Raw genomic sequence first — 22,368 nt, 5'->3', positions numbered from 1 at the left:
AGAGGGCCTTTTCATCTGTGGTTATCCATCTGAGGAATGTTCTCCTCAGTGAGGTCAACCTAGCATCTTCTTCACTGACATCTTTTTGGTGACAAAGATACATTTTCCCCCAGCCTTTTGATGGACTGAGATGATGCTGTTTTGCTATTAGTGTGCTGCCAAAGCTTCCTGTGGCTGTTTTGAGAGGCTGTTGGGGTGTGTGCATCTTTCAGTGTTTTAAATTTGTTATAAGTCACTTGGAGACCTTTGGGTAACAAGTGACGAACATGTCTATATGATGATGATGATGATGTAATAATAATAATAATAGCATTACATATGATTAGTTGCTTGTAACTGCTGTCGGATCAAGGCCAACATTTCTAAGTAGCCTCCTGTGTGCTCAACTGTAGACCACAGTTAATACTATATGTAGAATTTAGCAGAATAATACGAATGTAATTAAGCAGGACCAGGTAAGTTCACTACTGTCTGGTACTGCATTCCTACATCAAAAAGCAGAAAATATGTTTACTTCAATCACTTTGGAGATTTTATGTCTTTATTTACAACAGCCTCCATTTAGCAATTACAATTCAGTCTGCAGAGAGCAAACACAATTAATAAAATACCAACCCACAGACTTGTTAGGATAAATGTCACAGTGTGTACTTCAGTTATATTAATAGGGAGGAAAAAACCTTGTGCTTGTTAATTGCTGAACAAAGGTGGAATCTGGAATCACAGGCTCTCTTTTCACCCACTTCTACTTTCCCTTTAATGTCTTATTTCTTTATTAAGAAACAGGGCTTGGATGATGGGTTTGATGACCTCCCAATTTCCATACCCACAAACACTGACAATGGAACCCTCTGGTAGATAATTTTGTCTTTTCACTCAATGCTATATTATATGTATTATGTTTAAAATTGTTTACTCTCTCTGTACAATCCACTTTGAGACTTGGAAAGCCAGCACAGAAATTTTAAATAACTTGTTAGACAGTATTCCTTCCTCTTGTTAGAAGACCTACTCTGCCTTGTTATCAACAGGGACCTCAATGGATACAGCACTGACCTTTGGCATTAGTAAGCCAGGTATCTTGAGTTTTTCCATGCCCAAAGTTGATATGTTTAGCAAAGGAGCTCATCTTATCTTTAGTCCAACCCTATGGATCCTTATCCTGCAGGTAAGTGCCTCCTGGGTGTATTCTTCCTCCTGTCATCTCATCAGCTTCCCAGTCCGCTCCTCCAACTTGCCTTGCCACCAGAACAGTAGGCCAAAGCTAAGCAGCCACTGCACAGGCACCTTTGCTTTTGACACAATTAATTAAATGAATCTACATGTTACAGCAGGGACTGGGATTACTTGCCACCAGGAGGCTGCATTCTGCCAATGTCATGTGTACTTTACCTGTCAACTGGTGCTTCTGAAGATACTGAGAATAGATGGGAGCACATGCATGAAAGTAGAGATGCTGCTAAGGTTTGTGATTTGGAGTTTGAGATTATGAACACTTGACTCTAGCCTTCAGTACAAGGGCATTATGGCCCTCAGTTCTTCTCTGGCTCAGATTTTAATCTGAGCCAAACAAAAGTACCTCATTTCCTCTCTGTGCTACTCATCAACCAACTTATTTTGCTACTCCAGCAACTGGGGCAGAGGGAGATGTCAATCTCCTCCTGAATTTCCTTCATGCCATGTGTGTAAAATGTTGCTGAGGGACGGCTGAACACTACAATGTGTTCTAGGAAAATAGTATTTCACAGGGCTCCTAGAACAGAGTGCTGTTGTGGCAGTGTTTCACTCACTGAGAATTAGGAAAGAGGTAAAAGGGTGAGAGATTGAAACCTCTCTCCACTCCTCCTCTGCCACTGTCATTGTAACAACTGCCAGAACAGAGGAGGAGAAATAGAGAAATGCAGCAGCAACCATTGCCAAATCCCAACAACCATCAAGTGTAGTTTATCATCATGCATGGCCTTGGGACCTTGCAATGCACAATGGAAGACTCTGATAAGACAAGGCTCAGGTTGCTTCTTCTGGGGAAGAATAATCAGGACCTTATTTGGGGCCCTCATGTCAAGAGAGCAAGCCTTGCCATCCTGCAGTAGCTTTATCTCCATAGCAGTACCTCTATATCCTGAGCCTATATATTTACTCAGTTTACTCATGCAACTTTCCTGAGACCAAAGTGCCATTATGTTAAATGCGACTTTCTCCCCTAGTGTTTAGGATTGCAGCCTCAGTCTCCGAATTCTAATCGTATCCTTTACCTTGAACGAAGAGCTCTGTTTCTGAATGAACTGTGCCTTGGGACACAAATGGCAGCCATCTGAGAGTAAGAGAAGAGAAAGAACAAAAAGAAAAAGCAAGAAGAAAATGAAATCAGTTTTGTTATTTCCATACAAAGCGTTGGTATAACTGGGATAATTTCTTCAAGTGAACATGTTGCACAGGATAGGAATTGTTCTGTAAGCCCTACAGAGCTTTTAACCATGATAATGAAATGTTTCCATAGGAAATACATGAAATTATCATTCTGCAGCCCTTAATTTACAGAAAGGTTGGGCAATATGCTGCCTGCACCCTTCCAGGACCCAGTCCTTGAGGAAATGGAAAACATAACAAACAATTTTAGAAATATTAAATTATTATGAAATGATTAACATTATTTCACCTTTTAATATGGTAAAGAAATGTATATATGGTTTTAGCAAACAAATGTCATTGCGGTACAGCCTTTTCAACTACTCTACATTCTGCCTTTTCTCTTGCTTACTGCTAATTTTCCCTATCACATATACAATGGCTTTGCTAAACTTGAATTAAAAACACATCCTGAGCATGAGGTTAGCCATATAAATCACAAGCTTGGTAAAGAAGGCAATTGCAGTCTCAGAGACGCAATTTCTAGTATAACTGAGGGCTTCTCCAGATGGGCCTTTTATATCTGAAACTCTCTCTAAGCATTTCCCACAACCAGAGATGCTCTGTATCAGAGGTGCTTCAGATAGACTTGAACAGAACTATAAGGCGTGCCTCACATTGCAAAGATCCATTGCAAATGAGGGCCCATGAAGCCAATGCATTTTGTTGCTCAGACTGCAGAGCTAGCTTTGCTATGCAGCAGGAGAAGCAACGAGTTTCAGATGGCACCATGTGCAGGGCGACGCAGACAGATGAAGACAAGAATTTGTGTCTAAAAGGTGTAGCAATACTTTTGGGTTTAGCAGCAGAGTAAGCAGCATCAGTTAGGCTCTGTTTAAGGCAGCAAAAGCAAAATGTCTTGGGTAGCACTGCTGGTTTGCAGTTATATTTCTTAGACAGACAAAAGGGATAACTTGGCCAAACAAAAATATCCAGCAAATGTCACGCCAGGTTTTGACTGGCAGTTATGTGGGTCAAAGGACTTATGCCTCCTATGCAGACTGGATTTCACAGTACTTTCTAATCAAATGCCCTGAGGAAATAAAAGGTTCTGATGATTAAGGAACATAGGATGCTGGGTCAGACAATTGGTCCATCTAGTTCAGTATTGTCTACACTGACTGGCAGCAGATCTCCAGGGTTCCAAATGGGGGTCCCTCCCAGCCCTACCTGGAGATTCAGGGATTAAACCTGAGACCTTCTGTGTGCAAAATAAATGAGATGGCTCTTGGCTAAAACCCAATTTTATGGGCTTAAAGCTTTCTTTCAATACAAGGCTGAAACAGAACATCTTGCATCCTCTAAGAACTGATTCACTAATAGGCAAAAAACCTTGCGGTTTAAGAACATACCTATAGCCAAGAGATATTTCTACCAAACTTTAAAAAGCAGGGAAATTGGGAAGCTATAGTGAATGCACCAGGGTAGCAGGAGACCTGACCTCCTCTCTGAGATATTGGACTGCCCTACAAATTTGTCAAAATGCAAACAATTTGGGTTGGTCTTTCACACTTCAATCCACTTGCTGTGTAGCTTGGAAGAATTTAGAAAATTATATTTTTGTATGTTTGTTGGTGTTCTTCTTACTTTGCTTCTTTCCTGAGTTACTAATGTTTCTACAGAGAATCTAAACTAGAAAATATTATTTCCCTCATTATTCATCCTAGAAATCTGTGTCAAATTTATTTTTATTAACTTCAAAGCCATTTTATTGGTCAATGTCATATGATGGTGAAGACAGCCTTTTGTGTTTCAAATTGGAGGTTATGTTCTATTTCTATTTTGGGTGCATTAACAGTTGAATCTGAAACTGCAGTTTGATGTAAAATCAGACTGATTACAATATGTTGCTACTTCAGCAATGACTTAGCTGTTGGAAAAAAGAGGATGCATGTTTTCAGCCTCCTATGTTTAAACCACTTTATTTAAGGCAAAGTGGGCACATAGAACACACCTAGAATTTTGCTACAATATATTTCACCTCCCACTGTTTTATCTTGTGCAAATTGAGACACCCCTGAGGTCCACTGGAGACTATTCTGCAGAAGTCAGTGCCATTATTTGTTGTAAACGGTCCAGAGAGCTTTGGCTATGGAGCGGTATACAAATGTAATAAATAAATAAATCCACAATTATGTTTGGAGGTTTTTTAGTGTAAAGTTTGCAAAGTGTTGCTGTACTTCACATCTTCACAGAAACAGAAACAAAAGAAAATGATTTCCTATAGGAAACTTCACTAAAATTGCAAAGTAAATCAGACATATTTAAAATGACCATCTGAACTATATCAACTGTCTTAATAATGTTGCTTCCTCCCTGCTAAACCAAAATCAGCACAGCACGTCTTCTTTCTGTTATTTGGGCTGGTTGCAGGTGTTGCCACCACTCACCATATGCTCAGAGGCACGTTACCAAATTCTTCCAAGCTACACAGGAAGTGAATTGGACTGTGAAAGACCAACCCAAATTGTGTTTGCATTTTGACAAATTTGTAGGGCAGTCCAATATCTGAGAGGTCAGGTCTCCTGCTACCCTGGTGCATTCACTACAGCTCACAATTTCCCTGCGTTTCAAAGTTAAATAACAAATAAATAATCTTTATTGCATGCTTAGCCATGGGCCATGTGCAAGAATACATGTTAAAACATACAAACATACATTGATACGTATCACCTTACAATTTACATTTCTTTGGGTGACTCATTCATGGGGGAGACACTCTTAACATAGGAATCTCTCATTTTTTGTGCTGCCATGGCAAAATTGGCAACCGCTAGTGATACATAATTACATTCATCCAATAAAAGCATTATAATCTTTTCCCTATCTGAATAAGGCATTAAAAGGTTTAAAAAAGTGGATAAAAATTTCCGCCTAGGATTGTCATAAAGTGGGCAATGGAGTATGTAGTGTGTAATGTCCTCTATTGCCATGCACCCAAAGATGCATAGACGTTGAGCCACTGGTATGCCTCGATATCTGCCTTCCAAATAGGCCGATAACATAACTTGAAAGCGCAGAGCTGTAAAGGCTCTTCTAATGTGGGCTCTGTCAAGTGAGTCTAAATAATTTGCTAACGTGTGATTAAGTTTAATATGAGGGTACCATGTTGAAAACCGGGCCATCACAATTGAGGCTCGGTCCTGGGCTGCATCACATTCATAAATCCAATTGCGGAGAGCCATTTTGCTTAAGTCTAACAGTTTATCTAATGTAAGGTCGTATTTTATGAGTACTGATTGATATTCCTTCGCCCAACCTCCCTTCGCCATTTGTACCTGCCAACATTTCTTAGTCATAGATGTATTATTCATATTAAGAATTCGAAGCCAGTATCGTAGGTATGCCATATCTATACATGCCCTTACTGAGGGGAGTCCCAGTTCAGCTCTCATGTGGGCAGCCGGAGTGCCCGGGGGGAGGCCTAACGCTATCCTCATAAAGGCGTTCTGGGTGGGCTCCAAGGTGGATCTAGCGGCTGGGCCCCATAGTTCTGCGCCGTATATCTTAGCTAGGATTTTAGCCTTTAATATTTTAATCATAGGGGGAATCAATTGGCCCCCTCGCGTGTAAAAAAACTTTTTGGCTATACCTAGGGCGCGTGCGCCTGCTGTGGTCACTGCTTTTAACTGTGGGGTCCAGGAATGGTTATTTGTCAGCAATATGCCGAGATATTTATAGGAATTAACCTGTTCTATTGGGACCCCGTTTAGTGACCAGGAATTCTTTGCTTTCATATGTTTTCCACTCACCATGACCTTTGATTTAGAATGGTTTATCTTAAGTTTCTGGGACTGACAATACTCTTCCAATTTATGTAGCATTCTTTTAAGGCCTATTTTGGTTTGAGAACATAAAACCATGTCATCAGCGTATAGGAGGATGGAGATTTTTTTCTATTCCAATAGAGGGTGGGAAGAAGGAGGGAGATGATAATGCATCCACTATGTCATTTATAAAAAAATTGAACAAAAATGGAGCTAATAGGCACCCCTGCTTTACTCCTTTGAATACGGGGATTTTCGTTGACAAGATGCCTTTGATCCCTTGTCGAACTTGGATGACGTTAGATTGGTAAAGGGCCCTGATCAACCATAGCAATCTTTGGTCTATGTTAGTACGGGCCAATTTTTGCCAAAGCAGCTCTCTATCTATTGTATCAAAAGCCGCCGAGAAATCTATAAAGGCGATGTATAAAGATGAAGAGGCTTTTGAACTGGTATCTCTTAATAGATGTTGTAATATAAATGCTTGGTCGATAGTGCACTTTTTGGGTCTAAAGCCAGCTTGTGCATCGTGTATTATTGTTTCAGTCTCGTCCCAGTCCATTAATTTATTTAACAGAAATCGGCTGTACAGCTTTAAAGATACATTTAGCAGGCTTATAGGATGGTAATTTGCTGGATTTGCAGGATTACCTTTTTTTAAAAATTGGTACCACGATGCTGGTTAACCAGCCCTGCGGAATATTTCCCGTGTTGTTTATGTGCGTGAATAGAGAAGCTAGGAGGGGTTCCCACAAGGACAAATTTTGGGTAAAAAATTCAGGGGGAAGCATGTCCTCTCCTGGAGCTTTCCCAGCTTTCAGAGATAATATCAGTGTCCCAATATCGTGTGTTGTAACTGGGGGCCAAGGTGGTAGATCATCTAATGCTTCTATATTAACTACCGATTTATAGGTAGATTAATTACCAAAGATCGTACTAAAATACATCACCCATTCTTCTTCCATTATAGGGGGGATGGATGTGTGATTTACTGGGTTCAGAGTCCCCTGCAGAAGTCACCAAAATTCTGACTCAGTGCCCATTCGGGCTGCTTTATCTAGCGCCTTCCAATTTGCTTGATATAGAGATTGTTTTTTTGATTTTAGTAACCTTTTATAATCTCTTCTCATTATTAATAATTGCTGGAAAATATCTGGGTGGTTTTTGGCACGGAATAATTTAATTTGCTTAATCAGGAGTTTCTTAGCAGACCTACATTCTTTGTCAAACCATGACTTAGGTTGAAGGGGAAGTACAGCCACTGTTAGATCTGAGATCCGGGGGCTAAGTTCGGTTATTATGGCTTTGTATGCCTTTAGACTAATCTGTGGGTCTGCTATGGCCATTTGTCGTAGATGAGTAAGTGTATTGGTTGACAATAAGCAATGCACCTTAGTCCCTATCTCTTGAGACCATTTTAACCGTTTACGGCCATACCCAGAGTCCAGATGGAGGGCTTTTGATGAGCCAGTCTTATTTTTTAGAGAAGTCCTTAAAATTAGTTTTAAAGGGAGATGGTCACTTTCTGGTCTGGCGAGTATGTTAAGTTCTTTTACTCTTTTACTCTTTTACTCAAAGGGGAGCTTAGGAAATAATCAACTAAGCTAGCCCCTGCCCTTGCATGGTATGTGTAAGATCCTTCCGAACGATCTATCGGAGAGCCATTTAAACATGTCAGTTGGAATTTTTGTATTAGCTGGAAAAGTATTTGGCCGTATTTGTTGATTATGTTATCCATTGTAGATCTTTTTAAGAGGGGGGGGGTCCCCAAGGAACTCATCGAGGGGGGCTTCCCCTTTGGGGTAGTTAGGGCCCAACCTGGCGTTAAAGTCTCCTCCAAGGAGAAGCTCAAAGGATGGATATCTCTCTTGAAGGGTTTCCAGAAATATATCTAAAGCCAGCCAAGGGGGTTCTTGTTGAATGGAATTTGCCGGGGGAATGTAAACATAAACACATATGACTGGTGGGAAGCCAGGAATCCTCAAACCCAATGCCAGCAAAACATACAGAGTCTGTATCTTAAGGTCTATTACCTGACAGATTAAATGGGAGGCAATCAGTATAGCCAATCCCCCTCGCCCTCGTCCCCTGGATGCCGATTTAATCGCTGGCTTTGCCCAGGTTTTATAGCCCCTAATTTCAAGTGTCTCATCAGAGACCAACCACGTTTCTTGTAGCAAGATGACGTCAAATTGTTGTAAAAATTGTATAAATGTCACGTCCGCCATCTTATTTTTCCATCCAGCTATATTCCATGATAGTATGGAGAGAGGCGATTCCTTTGCCGGGACTCTTAATGTATTTGATCTTTTATGATGTCTTGGGTTACACTTTGGGTCGTTTGGGCTGGCTGAAATTGATGACCGTTGTCATTGATATGGGGTAATAATGTTTACTTCTGGGTAGAGTGTGCTGACGTTTGATGTAATCCGAAGGGTCTGTTTCATGTTTCTTGTTTTACACGTTGGAATACTATTGGAAGAACCCAATTCCTCTGGTTGTAAATAACGCATCTCGAGCCACGAGGGGTCCGGCATATTCTTCCTAGAACTCTGGACCCATTCCCGATTTAAAAGACTAGGCGGGCTTCTTTCTTCATCGGATGTTAGGGGGTTATTATTTTGAATTAATTGGTCCAAGTGAAGGTGGGGTTGATTGTTCCTTTTTGTTTTTGTTTGCAAAGGCTCAGTCAGGTTATCCACAGCTGGTGTGTATTTGGCCCCCTTTGCATTTGTACTTCTGTTTGATAGTCTTTGGAGCAATAGAACTAATCTATCAATGATTTCTTCCTGGTCTTGCTTCGGCAGGCAATCGTAAGATTCTACGAGGAGGAGTTCTTCAGGCATAAAATCCGCCTCCCCCAGTAGTTTATCCTCTATTATTGTCCTTGCCACTCGCTGTGGATTAGTATGGGGGGCCAAAAAGGGTGACCTTTCCTGAATGTTAGGCTTGATTATAGGAGCTTGAGACTCCATGTCCCTCCTCCAAGGGAGGGCAGACTTGAAAAGCGGTTGTGGAGGGGCTTTGTTGATGAAATACCTTCGCACCATAATGCCTTGAGATAGTAAAGTGTCTTTGATTCTGTATATGCGATCAGTCATATGTGGTGATTGTATTGTGAAAATAGCCCGTTTCTCGGGGACCTCTGAATACAGGTGGGACACATGCCTGATATAGTTCTTGCTATTGATGTTCGTGAAGTAAGGATCAAGGCAGCTGTGAAAGAGTTGTCTTAGCGAGGATGATAACCAATATTTCTGTGACTTCGGTAGGAAAGTGACCACCAGCTTGTCTCTTGATAACTGTAAGTTCCATTTCGTAACTTGCTTAAGGTGGTTGGGGACGAAGGGTATGTTACTCGGGATGTAAGGACTCTGAGTATAACTGTCCTTTGGCGGAATCTCTGAGGGGTTCCCTATTAGTATTTTGTCACTTTCTGGAGGTAAGCATAATATATTTGAACTCAAAGGAGTTGGTTTTTTGGATGTTTTTTTTGCTCTGAGTGGCGGAGATTGATGGACTTTGGGTGACGCCTCTAGTAATTTAAACAAGGGTTTGAAGTTCATTTTCTTGATTCTTGTAGGTTTGATGTTTTTACAGTTCTTTGGTTTTTTTTCTTTTCCTGGTTTTCCTGGTTTGTTTCCTCTCCGAGCAGTCCGCTTTATTTTCTTAGAGATCTTGTCTTTCAGTTTAGGTGCCGGAGATGGAGAAACTCAGATTTTGTTGGTGTTATCGGCGTTGTCTAAGGTAGATTTCTCTAAGAGCTGTGGTCCTATGTAGCTAATTAGAGTAGTTAATAAGCTATTCGTTTCTGTAATGTAGGCTTTGATTAAGCCCAGTTCTTCCGTTACTGCCATACCCCAACCCAAGGATGGGAGGTTAAGTTTCTCAGTGTTCAGATAGATTGGAACGTTATTTATGGACTGATGTTCAGGACATGAGGTGCTTGATTCCTGGAGTTCTGCGACAGAGTCTATAGTCACCATTGCTGAAGGAAGTTCACCGTCCCTTGGTGTCAGGGGGCAATTAAATCCTGCATCCTGTAACTCTTCGGCTAGACATCTGGCTTGTAAATTATCTTTATGTGGGTTGATTTGCAGTTGTCTATCTAACAACCATTCATGCCGGATTGGCGATTGAGAATTGGCTTTAACTTCACTCAGGGGCTCAAGGACAGAGTCTAAGTGAGAAACATCTGGTTTTATTGGAAAAAATCGGGTAATCTTAGTTTGCAGTGGAGCCATGGATTTCTCTTGCCCTACGGAAATTCCTAGCTCTTTGCATTTTTTCCTTGTATATATCATCACGGATGCTTCAAAGGGCTATTAATTAAGCCTAATCTACAAGTCTTGAGGCTTATTGCCCAGTCCAGGGTGTAAAATTACGTTTGAAGTTTTATTAGAGACCATAAAAGTCCTTTTTCAAGCTGTCTTTATGCCGGCCAGTTTCGTGTTAATTCACTTTATCAGCCATTTTATCCGCGGGGGCTGCTTGAGAATCAGCTTGTTATGTATATCTTATATTTATCTTCGTTAGCAAATAACTTTAAACGGACTCCCTATGATTGCACATACTCCAAGTTCCAAGTGAACTAGTTGTTATTTATAAATCCCTCTATTAAGGAATGATAATTGGAGGGTTTAAATGCTGTTGTTTAGAGCAGGAAGAATAAAGATCTTACCGGAACCAGCAGCTGCCTCCGCGTTTCAAAGTTTGATAGAAATATCTCTTGGCTATAGGTATGTTCTTAAACTGCAAGGTTTTTTGCCTATTCGTGAATTTCCCTGCTTTTTAATCCAGGAGGTAAGAAATGGGATCCTGTGCAAGTTTGCCGAGAGTGGATCGATCATTTGCATACTTATTAAGTTCAGTGGGATTTACTCCCCTGCAATCATGCTTAGGATAGGTGAAACTGACCACAGGGGATGGGGAGGGGAGGAGAAGGAAGGAGAGGAAATGCAGAGGGGAGGACTGGGATGGAAGCAGGCAGGAGGGGGAGGGGAGGAGGACAGGTTCAATCATTTGAATGTTTATTGAATTCAGTGCAATTTACATAAGAACATAAGAAGAGCCTGCTGGATCAGGCCAGTGGCCCATCTAGTCCAGCATCCTGTTCTCACAGTGGCTAACCAGGTGCCTGGGGGAAGCCCGCAAGCAGGACCCGAGTGCAAGAACACTCTCCCCTCCTGAGGCTTCCGGCAACTGGTTTTCAGAAGCATGCTGCCTCTGACTAGGGTGGCACAGCACAGCCATCATGGCTAGTAGCCATTGATAGCCCTGTCCTCCATGAATTTGTCTAATCTTCTTTTAAAGCCGTCCAAGCTGGTGGCCATTACTGCATCTTGTGGGAGCAAATTCCATAGTTTAACTATGCGCTGAGTAAAGAAGTACTTCCTTTTGTCTGTCCTGAATCTTCCAACATTCAGCTTCTTTGAATGTCCACGAGTTCTAGTATTATGAGAGGGAGAAGAACTTTTCTCTATCCACTTTCTCAATGCCATGCATAATTTTATACACTTCTATCATGTCTCCTCTGACCCGCCTTTTCTCTAAACTAAAAAGCCCCAAATGCTGCAACCTTTCCTCGTAAGGGAGTCGCTCCATCCCCTTGATCATTCTGGTTGCCCTCTTCTGAACCTTTTCCAACTCTATCATATCCTTTTTGAGATGAGGCGACCAGAACTGTACACAGTATTCCAAATGCGGCCGCACCATAGATTTATACAACGGCATGATGATATCGGCTGTTTTATTTTCAATACCTTTCCTAATTATCGCTAGCATGGAATTTGCCTTTTTCACAGCTGCCGCACACTGGGTCGACATTTTCATCGTGCTGTCCACTACAACCCCGTGCAACCATGCTTAGTATAGGTAAAAGTGACCGGGGGGGAGGGAGGGAGGGCTGAAGTGGGCAGGGGAGGGGAAAGAAGGAAGAGGGCAGGGTAGGAGGAAGGAAGAGGAGAGGGGAAGGAGGGGGAAAGCAGGTCTGATCATTTGCATGCTTATTGAGTTCAATGGGATTTACTCCTATGCAATGATGGTTAGGATAGGAAAAACTGACCATGGGGAGGGGGAAGGGGAAGGAGCATATTGGAGGGGGACAAAGGAAGGGGGAGGGGAGAGCAGGTTTGATCATTTGCATGCTTATAGAGTTCAATGGCATTTACTTCCCTGCAATCGTGCTTAAGATAGGTAAAACTGACCATGGGGATGAGGAAGGGAAGTGGGAGGAGTGGGAAAGGGAAGGAGGGGATTGGAAGGGGATGGGTAGGGAGGGGCAAAGGAAGGGGGAGGGAAGGGGCAAGAGGGAGGTTAGGAGAAAGGAGAAGGGAGGGTGGGTTTGATCATTTGCATACTTTTTGAGTTTAATGGGATTTATTTAGATATGTAATCATATTTGAAAATGGAAATGGACTGCCTTCAAGTCAATCCCGACTTATGTTGACACTATGAATAGGGTTTTCATGGTAAACGATATTCAGAGGTAGTTTTACCATTGCCTTCCTCTGAGGCTGAGAGGCAGTGACTGGACCAAGGTCACCCAGTGTGCTTCATCGCTGTGTGGGAATTCGAAACTTGGTCTCCCAGGTCATAGTCCAACACTGACCTGGGGGAGGGGCAGGGAGGGGAGGGGATTGGGTGGGTGGGCACTGGGCAGAAGGGAAGCCCCTTTCATTTCCAAAAGGAAAACATTGTGAACAGTATCATTGCTTTTCAGCCTTTCCCCCACCTTTTTATTCTACAGCAGGCACATGTAGCCTCCCACCCAAATTTAAACCAAAGCTGTCCCTGGCCACATACACACCAGGCCTTTATTTCACTTTGGACAGTCATGGCTTCTCTGAAAGAATCCTGGGAAGTGTAGTTAGTGAAGAGTGCTGAGAGTTGCTAGGAGACACCCAGTTCCCCTCACAGACTTCAATCAGAGTGGCTGACTGTTAAACCAGTCTGGCCACTGAAGCTCTCTCAGTGGAACATGAGTTTCCTCTCAACACCCTTCACAAACTACACTTCCCAGGATTCTCTGAGGGAAGCCATGACTGTCTTAAGTGAAATCAAAGTCTGATGTGGGTGTGGCCCCTTGATTAGGCAAGCCCTGCAGCTGTGAGGCATTTAGAACTCTGACAGTTGGTTCTTAATGAGCATGCCCTGCGTTATCATTGGCTTCCAGCTAAAACTTCTTAAATTAATTAAAAATCAGCCAGGCATTTTTCAAACTTTTAAACTGCAGAAGATGAAGGTCAGAGTATGGGGCAAGGTCAGTATTAGGATTACAGGTACTCTGTGAACATGGCTGATTTTTAATGAATTTCAACAGATTATGAGAACTCTCAGAGAAAAAAGTCCAAAAGGGCTCTGGAGGTTTTTTCTCTCTTTTTACACTTTGAACTCTCTGTTCTCTCTGACTGTTTTGTTTATCACCATGATAATTGAGAGGGCTGTTAAGCAAGCGTTTCTTTGTTCAGGACTATAAGTTTTGTAAGGTTTTGTTTTGAAATGAGCTTATGGGAAGCATCAGAATGGCATGGGAGGTATTTTCTTTCTTTTTTTTACAATAATTTTTATTCAAATTTTCATAAAGCAAACAAAACAAAATCATAAAACATTCAAAGACAAAAAACAAAACAAAACAAAAATGGTTAAACAAAAAAATAAAAAGTTGACTTCCCATTTGTCGCAGATCAGTTATAGGTCTACAATATATAACAATCCTGTCTCTTAAATTATATTATAAAATCACTTTCCTCCAGTAGTTATCTTAATTAATCATCAAATCTCATAAACATTACTTTATTCTTTCCACAAAAAGTCAAAGAGAGGTTTCAATTCTTTAAGAAATATATCTATCAATTTTTCTCCAAATAAACATGTCGATTAATCCATCTCATCAAAATCTGTTAGGTCCAATAATTTCAATAGCCATTATTCCATTATCCATATTAATTCCATCTTCCATCTTCAATAGTCCTGTTAAGTCCAGTAATTTCAGTGTCCAATCTTCCATTATCAGTATTCCATAATAATCTTGCTATCATAGCCATAGTCATATAATAAGAGTCTGATGGGAATTTCCTCTATCCCAAATATTTTCTTGCCATCCATTCTGAATAAGTTGCTGAAATATTGTTGTAAAGTCATATCTCTGTTCTTCTTTTTTACAAAATGCACTGGCTCATCTCTTGAGAGTTTTTCCATTGTCACATGGCTGCAGTTAATTCCATAGATTTTCTCTATATCAAGCTCCATCACGTCATTCCAGTCCAGAAAATTATCCAAGCCATTGATAACTTTATCTCTAATATCTTCATTAATTTCTTCAGAGATAACGTTAAATTCCAAACAGTAGATTTTATTTCTAATATCCATAAACTCCAAATCTTTTTCCTGTTCCACATTTGTTCCAATCTCCAGGGCTTGTATCTTCCCTTTATTTTTTCTTTTCTCATCTCTGATCTCATTCTCCTCTCTCACAGGATCCCCTATTTCTTTAAGCTCCTGCATCATTTTGCTCAGTTCAATTTTCAACTCCTTACTGCCCTGTCGCAGGGTTTGTTTCGTTATCTCAATCTCATCCATTATTTTCTGAAACATAATTACTTCCAGATTCTCAGCCACTTTCTTGATTGCCATTTTTAAAACCACGAAAACAAAACAAAACAAAAATAAAGGACCACTTCTTATTTCAGCAACAATTGGGTTAATATTCCAGGCTTGATGACATCACAGTATAAACAGAGCAGCCTGCCTTATCTCTCTATGTTCAAGAATACAAAACAAATTTAGTTCCCAGCATCAAAACAGTTAGTGGCGTCGTGAAGAAGCAGATTCGTCAAAATAAAATAGACCAAAAAGAGAATAGTCCCAGACAATATAATGTTCCAAAGTTCATATTTTTTATTTTTTTTCTCCTCGGAATAGAAATCCCTCTTCTGTTTATATCTTTAGAATGCACTTCCAGGACAGCTTTTTGCAATAGAAACAGAGATATGCTGTTAATTTCGTGAATAACAGAGAAGAGTTATAGCTCACCCAGAAGTTCTTTAAAGCTGATTCATTTGACAAATCTCTTTTTGCTGCAACAATTTAAACCAAGTAAAAAAAAGAATAGAAAGAAGGGTGCTTGCCTGTTAGTCCGTTTTCTCTTTGAAGAAAAGATAAACGTGTCGCATTAATCAGATAGAGCTTGTTCGGAAGTCCGTCCGGCATTGCTGGCTGGACCTTTTCTCATAAATTAATGAAATCCAGTCCTCCCAACAAAAACAGGCTTTTGAGGTTGATCTCTACGTTTCTCCCTGCCCGGGAGAAATTTCATCAGTCAAAAAAAAAAATGTTCTGACTGATTTATATCTGAATAAGCTTCTTCTGAGGCAGGAGCCCGTTTCAAAAGCAGGCACAAGCGAAGTCACCCTTCCCGGAAGTCTCGGAGGTATTTTCAATTTAACACTGCGGAATGTGAAAAATCCATTCTCACTATAGTATACAGCCACTCTCGTGGCTGTATAAGTACATTTGACTTGAAAGACAGCCATTAGGGAGCAACTGAAAGGACTCAGCACTCTGACAGAGATTTTTACCTTCAAGGAGGAAAGGGCCCTAGCTAATCAAATATATGAAGTGGCTGATTACTTGAGTGTTAGATGTTGAGAAGGACTGATTATTATATATGCACATATTTTTCATGCAAAACTAGAAGAAGAAAAATGTTTAGGTTTCTAAATATAAAACCAAGCAAAGGAATGTTTAGCTTGGAAGTTATTCTAAGTAATGCATTTTGGAAGTGAGAAAAATGTTGGCATTCCACTGGTTAAGGGTGAGAGGAAGGCATGGATTATGGGGTAGGGTCTTCTGCTGAATCAAGTGTTATACCGATCAGGATGAGACCAAGGATAAAATAGAGCTTCTTTATTTAATAATTCTTAAACAGTAAAACAACTGAGCTTGTTCTGTTCTAGGCCTCATCCAGCACCACAACACTCCAGTAAATAAATTAGTCTAGCTCCCGCCAGGGTGTGTAATACCCTCTAGAGAAAGTTAACTCTTTCTTTCCTGTGCATCTAACTTACAGACACATTTCACTACATTTCCCTTTCTTTGAGTTCTAACTAATTATGTGGGGAGTTTTTTCAGCAAACGTGTATAATAACATTTAGTCTCTGTGCTGTTCTGGTTTTCGAATTCCTCTTCCTCTGGATGTCACTCTCTTCACACTCTCAAGAGATAGGCTTCTTTGGCAGGTGATGCTTGCTCACAAGAATTTGTCAGTTCTTTGTTCTCAGTCTTTTGAGACTGTTCTGGCAATAAATTCTGCTCTTCTGGTATTTCTGCCTCTGAATTCTCACTTTGTTGTGAAATTGGTTGTGGTTTGTGAACCAACTGTAGATGTCTCCTGTTCCTTCGGAATGTTTCATTGTTGGTAGTGACAACATAAGATCTTGGAGTTTGACTTTGGCTCCAGACTGTTGCTGCTTCAGACCATCCTTTCTGGTCATCCAGTTTGTCTTACTTGTGAACCAGGTTGCAATTTTGGAAGTGTCTTCACTCCATAACATCTGCCATAGTAATATTTGTCATTTCTTTTAGCCATGTTGTCTGTAACACGGACTTTGCCCAAATCAGGCCACTTAGGATACAAATTTGCTTCTAAGGTTGGAATTGGTATTCTTAATTGTCTTCCCATTATCATTTGTGCAGGACTGCACTTCGTTACATTGATAAGCTGTTGCTCTGTAGCTTATCAGTGCCAGGAAGGGATCTTCCTGACATAAGATTCCCTTTGATGTTTGTACTGCTGTCTCTGCTTCCCCATTGGCTTGTGGGTAATGGAGACTGGCTCTTATGTGACAAAAGTCATATTTCTTTGCAAACAAAGTAAACTCTTTCCCTGCAAATTGCAGTCCATTATCTGTTACTAGTTCATTTGGGCATTCCCATCTGGCAAAGATATTCTTCAGACAACTGATAACAGTAGAGCTTGTTGAATCAGGCATGTATGCAATCTCTATGTATCTGGAGAAATAGTCTATTGTGACTAAGTACTTTTGTCCTTGTAACTCACAGATGTCTGCTCCCACTCTCTTCCATGGTCTATCTGACAATGGAGTGATAATGAGTGGTTCCTTCCGTTGTGAAGGTTTATTTGTCTGGCAAAATTCACAGTTTGCTATTATTGCCTTGAGGTCTTTCCCTATTCATGGCCACCAAACAGTCATTCTTGCACATTCTCTGCACTTAGTGATTCCTTGATGACCTTCATGAAGTTTTTCCAATATTTCCTGTTGCATTGTAGCAGGAATGACAATTCTATCACCAAATAGGACTGTTCCTTCCAACTCTGTAAGGCTTCCCTTTTCTGCAAAGAAAGGTTTAAGGTTAGTTGTCACTTCAGACATGTACAATGGCCAACCAGTTGTGACAAATTGCAGCACCATTGAAAGGTCTGGGTCAGTGCTGGTAGCTGTTTGAATGCATTGAAGGAGTGTGGTAGATATTGGTTCAGAACCTTGTAGAAGATTTACATAGACTTTGATTTCTTCAACTAACTGGGTTGTTTCAGGGTCTGGAGTTTCCAGTGGATTTCTTGACAGTGTGTCTGCTACAACAAGAGTCTTACCTTGTCTGTATTCTGCTTGAGGATTGTACCTCATCGTGCTTAAAAGGAGTTGCTGACATCGTATTGGTACTCGATCCAGGTCTTTGCAATTTATCAGTGGTACCAAAGGTTTATGGTCTCTACAGAGTGTAAATGATTCTAGTCCATAGAGATATTTTGAGAATTTTTCACAAGCTCAAACAGCAGCTAGACATTCCTTTTCTATCTGAGCATATTGGGTCTCAGCTTCTGTTAGTGTTCTTGAGCAATAGGCCACTGGTTTCAACTGTCCATCATGATTTTGGAGTAGTACTCCTCCCAGGCCATAACCGCTGGCATCACCACTCACCAGATAACAAGGATAGATAACAAGGAAAAGGCAGAACTGCTCAGTGCCTATTTTGCCTCCCTTTTCTCCCAAAAAGAGAACAGTGTGCAACCTTGCATCGGTAGCAATCTCAGTAAGGGGTCGGGATTGCAGTTCAAGATTGATAAGGAGATAGTCAGGAAATACTTAGTTAACCTAAATGAGTTCAAATCTCCAGGGCCTGATGAACTGCATCCCAGAGTATTGAAGGAACTTGCTGATGTACTCTCGGAACCTCTTGCCATCATCTTTGAGAAATCGTGTCAAACGGGAGAGGTGCTGGAGGATTGGAGACGGGCAAACGTCATCCCGCTCTTTAAAAAGGGTAAAAAAGAAGATCCGGAGAATTACAGGCTGGTCAGTCTGACTTCAATACCGGGAAAGATATTAGAACGGATAATAAAAGAGTCCATTGGCAACTATCTAGATGACAATGCTGTGATTAGTAGGAGCCAGCATGGGTTTGTCAAGAAAAAATCCTGTCAAACTAATCTCATCTCTTTTTTTGACCGGGTCACTAGCTTAGTAGATGGTGGAAATGCTGTAGATGTCATCTATCTAGATTTCAGCAAAGCGTTTGACAAAGTCCCCCACGACCTTTTGATTAGCAAACTCGTCAAATGCGGACTACATGGAAATACTGTCAGGTGGATTCACAACTGGTTGGAAAACCGTACTCAGAGTGGTCGTCGGTGGCTCTGCTTCGGACTGGAAGGAGGTTTCGAGTGGAGTGCCATAGGGTTCTGTCCTGGAGCCGATACTCTTCAACATTTTTATCAGTGACTTAGATGATGGGGTGGAGGGAAGCCTTATGAAGTTTGCGGATTATACGAAACTGGGAGGGATAGCTAACACAATGGAAGACAGGAATAAAATCCAAAGGGACCTGGATAGACTAGAAAATTGGGCTGAAATTAATAAAATGAAATTCAATAAAGCCAAATGCAAGATTCTGCATTTAGGCCACAAAAACAAAATGCACGGGTACAGGATGGGAAATACCCGGCTTAGCAGTAGTGCGTGTGAGAAGGACCTTGGAATTGTAGTGGATCGCAAGTTGAACATGACCCAGCAGTGTGATGCTGCGGCAAAAAAGGCAAATGCAGTTTTGGGCTGCATAAACAGAGCTATAGTTTCCAGGTCGAGGGAAGTAATAGTCCCACTATATTCTGCATTAGTCAGGCCTCATCTGGAATACTGCATTCTGGGCGCCTCATTTTAAGAAAGATATAGACAAGTTAGAGAGGGGTCCAGAAGAGGGCGACGAGGATGATAGCCGGTATGGAGAACAAGTCTTATGAGGAAAGGTTGAAGGAACTTGGCATGTTCAGTCTGATGAAGAGAAGGCTGAAGGGTGACATGATTGCACTCTTTAAGTACCTGAAGGGCTGTCACATAGAGGAGGGTACAGATTTGTTCTCTGCTGCCCCAGAGGGTAGGACTAGGTCTAATGGTTTTAAGTTGCAGGAGCGTAGATTCAGATTGGACATTAGAAGGAACTTCTTGACAGTAAGGGCAGTTCGGCAATGGAACCGACTGCCTAGGGAGGTGGTGGGATCCCCGTCGCTGGATGTCTTCAAGCAGAGGCTGGACAGCTATCTGCGGGAGATGCTCTAGCTGTGGATTTCCTGCTGTGAGCAGGGGGTTGGACTCGATGGCCTACAAGGCCCCTTCCAACTCTATGATTCTATGATTCTACCACAGTCTGCTGGTTAACTTCATAGTAAGCGAGTACTGGAGCCTCTGTTAAAAGAGTTTTTTCACTGTTGAGAAGGCCTTTTCTTGGCTTGGACCACAGCACCATGTGCTGTCTGCTTTCAAAAGTATATTTAATGGGTGTAGTTTCTCTGCCAAATTTGGCAAGAAGCATCCTAAATAATGTACCATGTCAAAAAAACTTTTCAGTCCTGTGATGGAGTCTGGAGATTTGATTGCAGAAATGGCTTCTACTTTCTTAGGATCTTGACTCACATCATGCTCATTTATGCAGGGTCCAAGATATGTAAGCTCTTTCTGTGTTAGATGCATTTGCTGTTATTGAGACTTAACCCTGCTGCCTTTACTGTTGCTAAGGCTTTGGCCAATCTTTCATCATGTTCTGCCATTGAGGCACCATAAACCAACACATCGTCCATGAACACTGAAACGCTTTTCAAGTGTTGTAACAGCTCTGACATTTCTCTCTGAAACAGCTCAGATACACTTGAAATTCCAAATGGCAATCTCTTGAAGAAGTATCTCCCAAATGGAGTGATGAATGTAGTCAATTTAGCAGTTTTGGCAGCTAGGCAGATCTGCCAGAATCCACTTGCAGCATCAAGCAATGAAAATACGCAGGCACCAGCTAACTGTGGCAGGATATCATCCATAGTAGGAGGAATGCACTTTTTCCGCTTGACAGGTTTATTTCGTTATTTTAGATCCACACATATGCATACCATTTTTGGTACTGGAACCATTGGTGCGCACCAATCAGTAGGTTCTGTGATAGGTTCTATGACTCCACAGCGAACCATTCCATCCAGTTCTGCCTTTATTTTGGGTAGCAGTGGAACTGATATTGTTTTGGCAGTGTGAACAGCATAAAGTACAGCCCCTTCTTTGAGCCTTATCTGTACTGGGCGTGTCTTCATAGTTCCTACTGTGTCAGGAATTTCTGTGGAAAGCTCATCTAAACGTTGCACCAACCCCATCATAGTTGCAAAATCTCGGCTTAGGAGGTTATTAGTCTTTGCACAGATCACATAGTCCTTACAGTCATAGTCATTGTCTCTATAGCAAGTTCTTGCTATGAAGTATCACATGCGATTTAGATTCTTTCCTCCAGGACCAGTTAAAACTGCTGTTTGCTGGAGACTAGGCAGGTTAGAAAAAAACTTGTAAAGAGACTCAGAAATTATTCTGACATCTGCACCAGTGTCTATTTTAAACTTTATCGAGAGCCCACTGATTTGTAGTGATACTTCCCAAGGATCTGTGGAATTTTCCACCCATGTGGCTGGACCCAGAAAAAATTGTTCTTGCTCCACAGTTTCATTCACCATTCTAGTGTGGCACACAGTGGCAAAATGACCTGCCTTCTTACATTTGTGGCATTCTGCAGCTTTGCAGGACAGACTGCTCTTTGTGTATGCCCTTTCCCACATCTTGTGTGTCTAGGGACTTTTATCTGAGCATTAGCTGTTTGGCTGTATATTTGTTTCTGGTATTCTGGTTTCCATTTCTGCAGGGGTTTCTTGGCTATTTCTTGCAGCCCTTTTCAAGCACCCTGGTCTTGGACCTGGCCTTTTTTAAGCTCTGAGTTTCTTATCATCTCCACAGCCCTCTCCAAAGTGAGATTGGGTTCCATCTGCAGCTTCTGGAACAGTTCTTTTCCCAAAATTCCCACTACCAATCGGTCTCTGAGCATTTCACTCCTGGTGTCAGCACATTCATCAGCTTTCTCATGCAGCCATCTTATGTAGGCCTCTGCAGATTCACCTGGTTTCTGATGTCTCCAGTGAAAGCATGCCCTCTCATGAATGAGATTTTTGTTTGGCACAAAATATTCATTAAATTTCTCCAGGACTAGGAGATAGTCATCCTGGTCCTCTGCAGTAGCAAACTCAAATGATTTAAATATCTGCTCTGCTTGCTGGCCCATGGCATAAATCAAGGAGCATACCTGAATTTCTTCCTTCTCTTCATTCAGTTTTGTAGCAATGCAGTATCTGGAAAACCTCTGCTTCCAATCTGGCCATGCTGCAGGCCTGGTGAAATCAAAGGCCTCTGGTGGAAAAAACTTTACCATTGCTTTGTTTTGTTTTGTTTTTTCAGCTGTCCCAGGACCTCTGCTATTCTGGAGACACTATGAGGATTTCTTAACTGCTGACACCATGTTATATTGATCAAGATGAGACCGAGGATAAAATAGGACTTCTTTATTTAATAATTCTTAAAACTGTAAAACATCTGAGCTTGTTCTGTGCTAGGCCTCACCCAATACCACAACACTAACTAACTCCAGTAACTAAATCAGTCTAGCTCCCCCTAGGGTGTGTAATACCCTCTAGAGAAAGTTAACACTTTCTTTGCTGGTCATCTAACTTAAAGAAACATTTTACTACATCAGGCAGTTAAGAGGAACAGGGAGGCAGTATTTGTCAGAGTGTGTGTGGGAGCTTGCATTGAAAAGGGCATTGCATTTCTGTAATAAGGATCAACGGACCAATTCAAGTCCAGTTTGTACCAGT

General features: G+C 41.3%; 1 protein-coding gene across 1 annotated transcript in view; it reads right to left on the bottom strand.

Annotated features, from left to right (window-relative positions):
* The window catches only part of RP1 (RP1 axonemal microtubule associated), a 296,219-nt gene that overhangs the window by 171,751 nt on the left and 102,100 nt on the right, over positions 1-22,368 (bottom strand). The window contains exon 22 of the mRNA XM_061598841.1: positions 2,256-2,314. Within this exon, the coding sequence (XP_061454825.1) occupies positions 2,256-2,314 (59 nt within the window). The remainder of the gene's footprint in view (positions 1-2,255; positions 2,315-22,368) is intronic.

Source organism: Rhineura floridana, chromosome 1, assembly GCF_030035675.1.
Source record: "Rhineura floridana isolate rRhiFlo1 chromosome 1, rRhiFlo1.hap2, whole genome shotgun sequence".
NCBI lineage: Eukaryota > Metazoa > Chordata > Lepidosauria > Squamata > Rhineuridae > Rhineura > Rhineura floridana.
The sequence above is the reverse complement of the archived record's forward strand: the minus strand, read 5'-3'. Positions and strand labels throughout refer to the sequence as shown.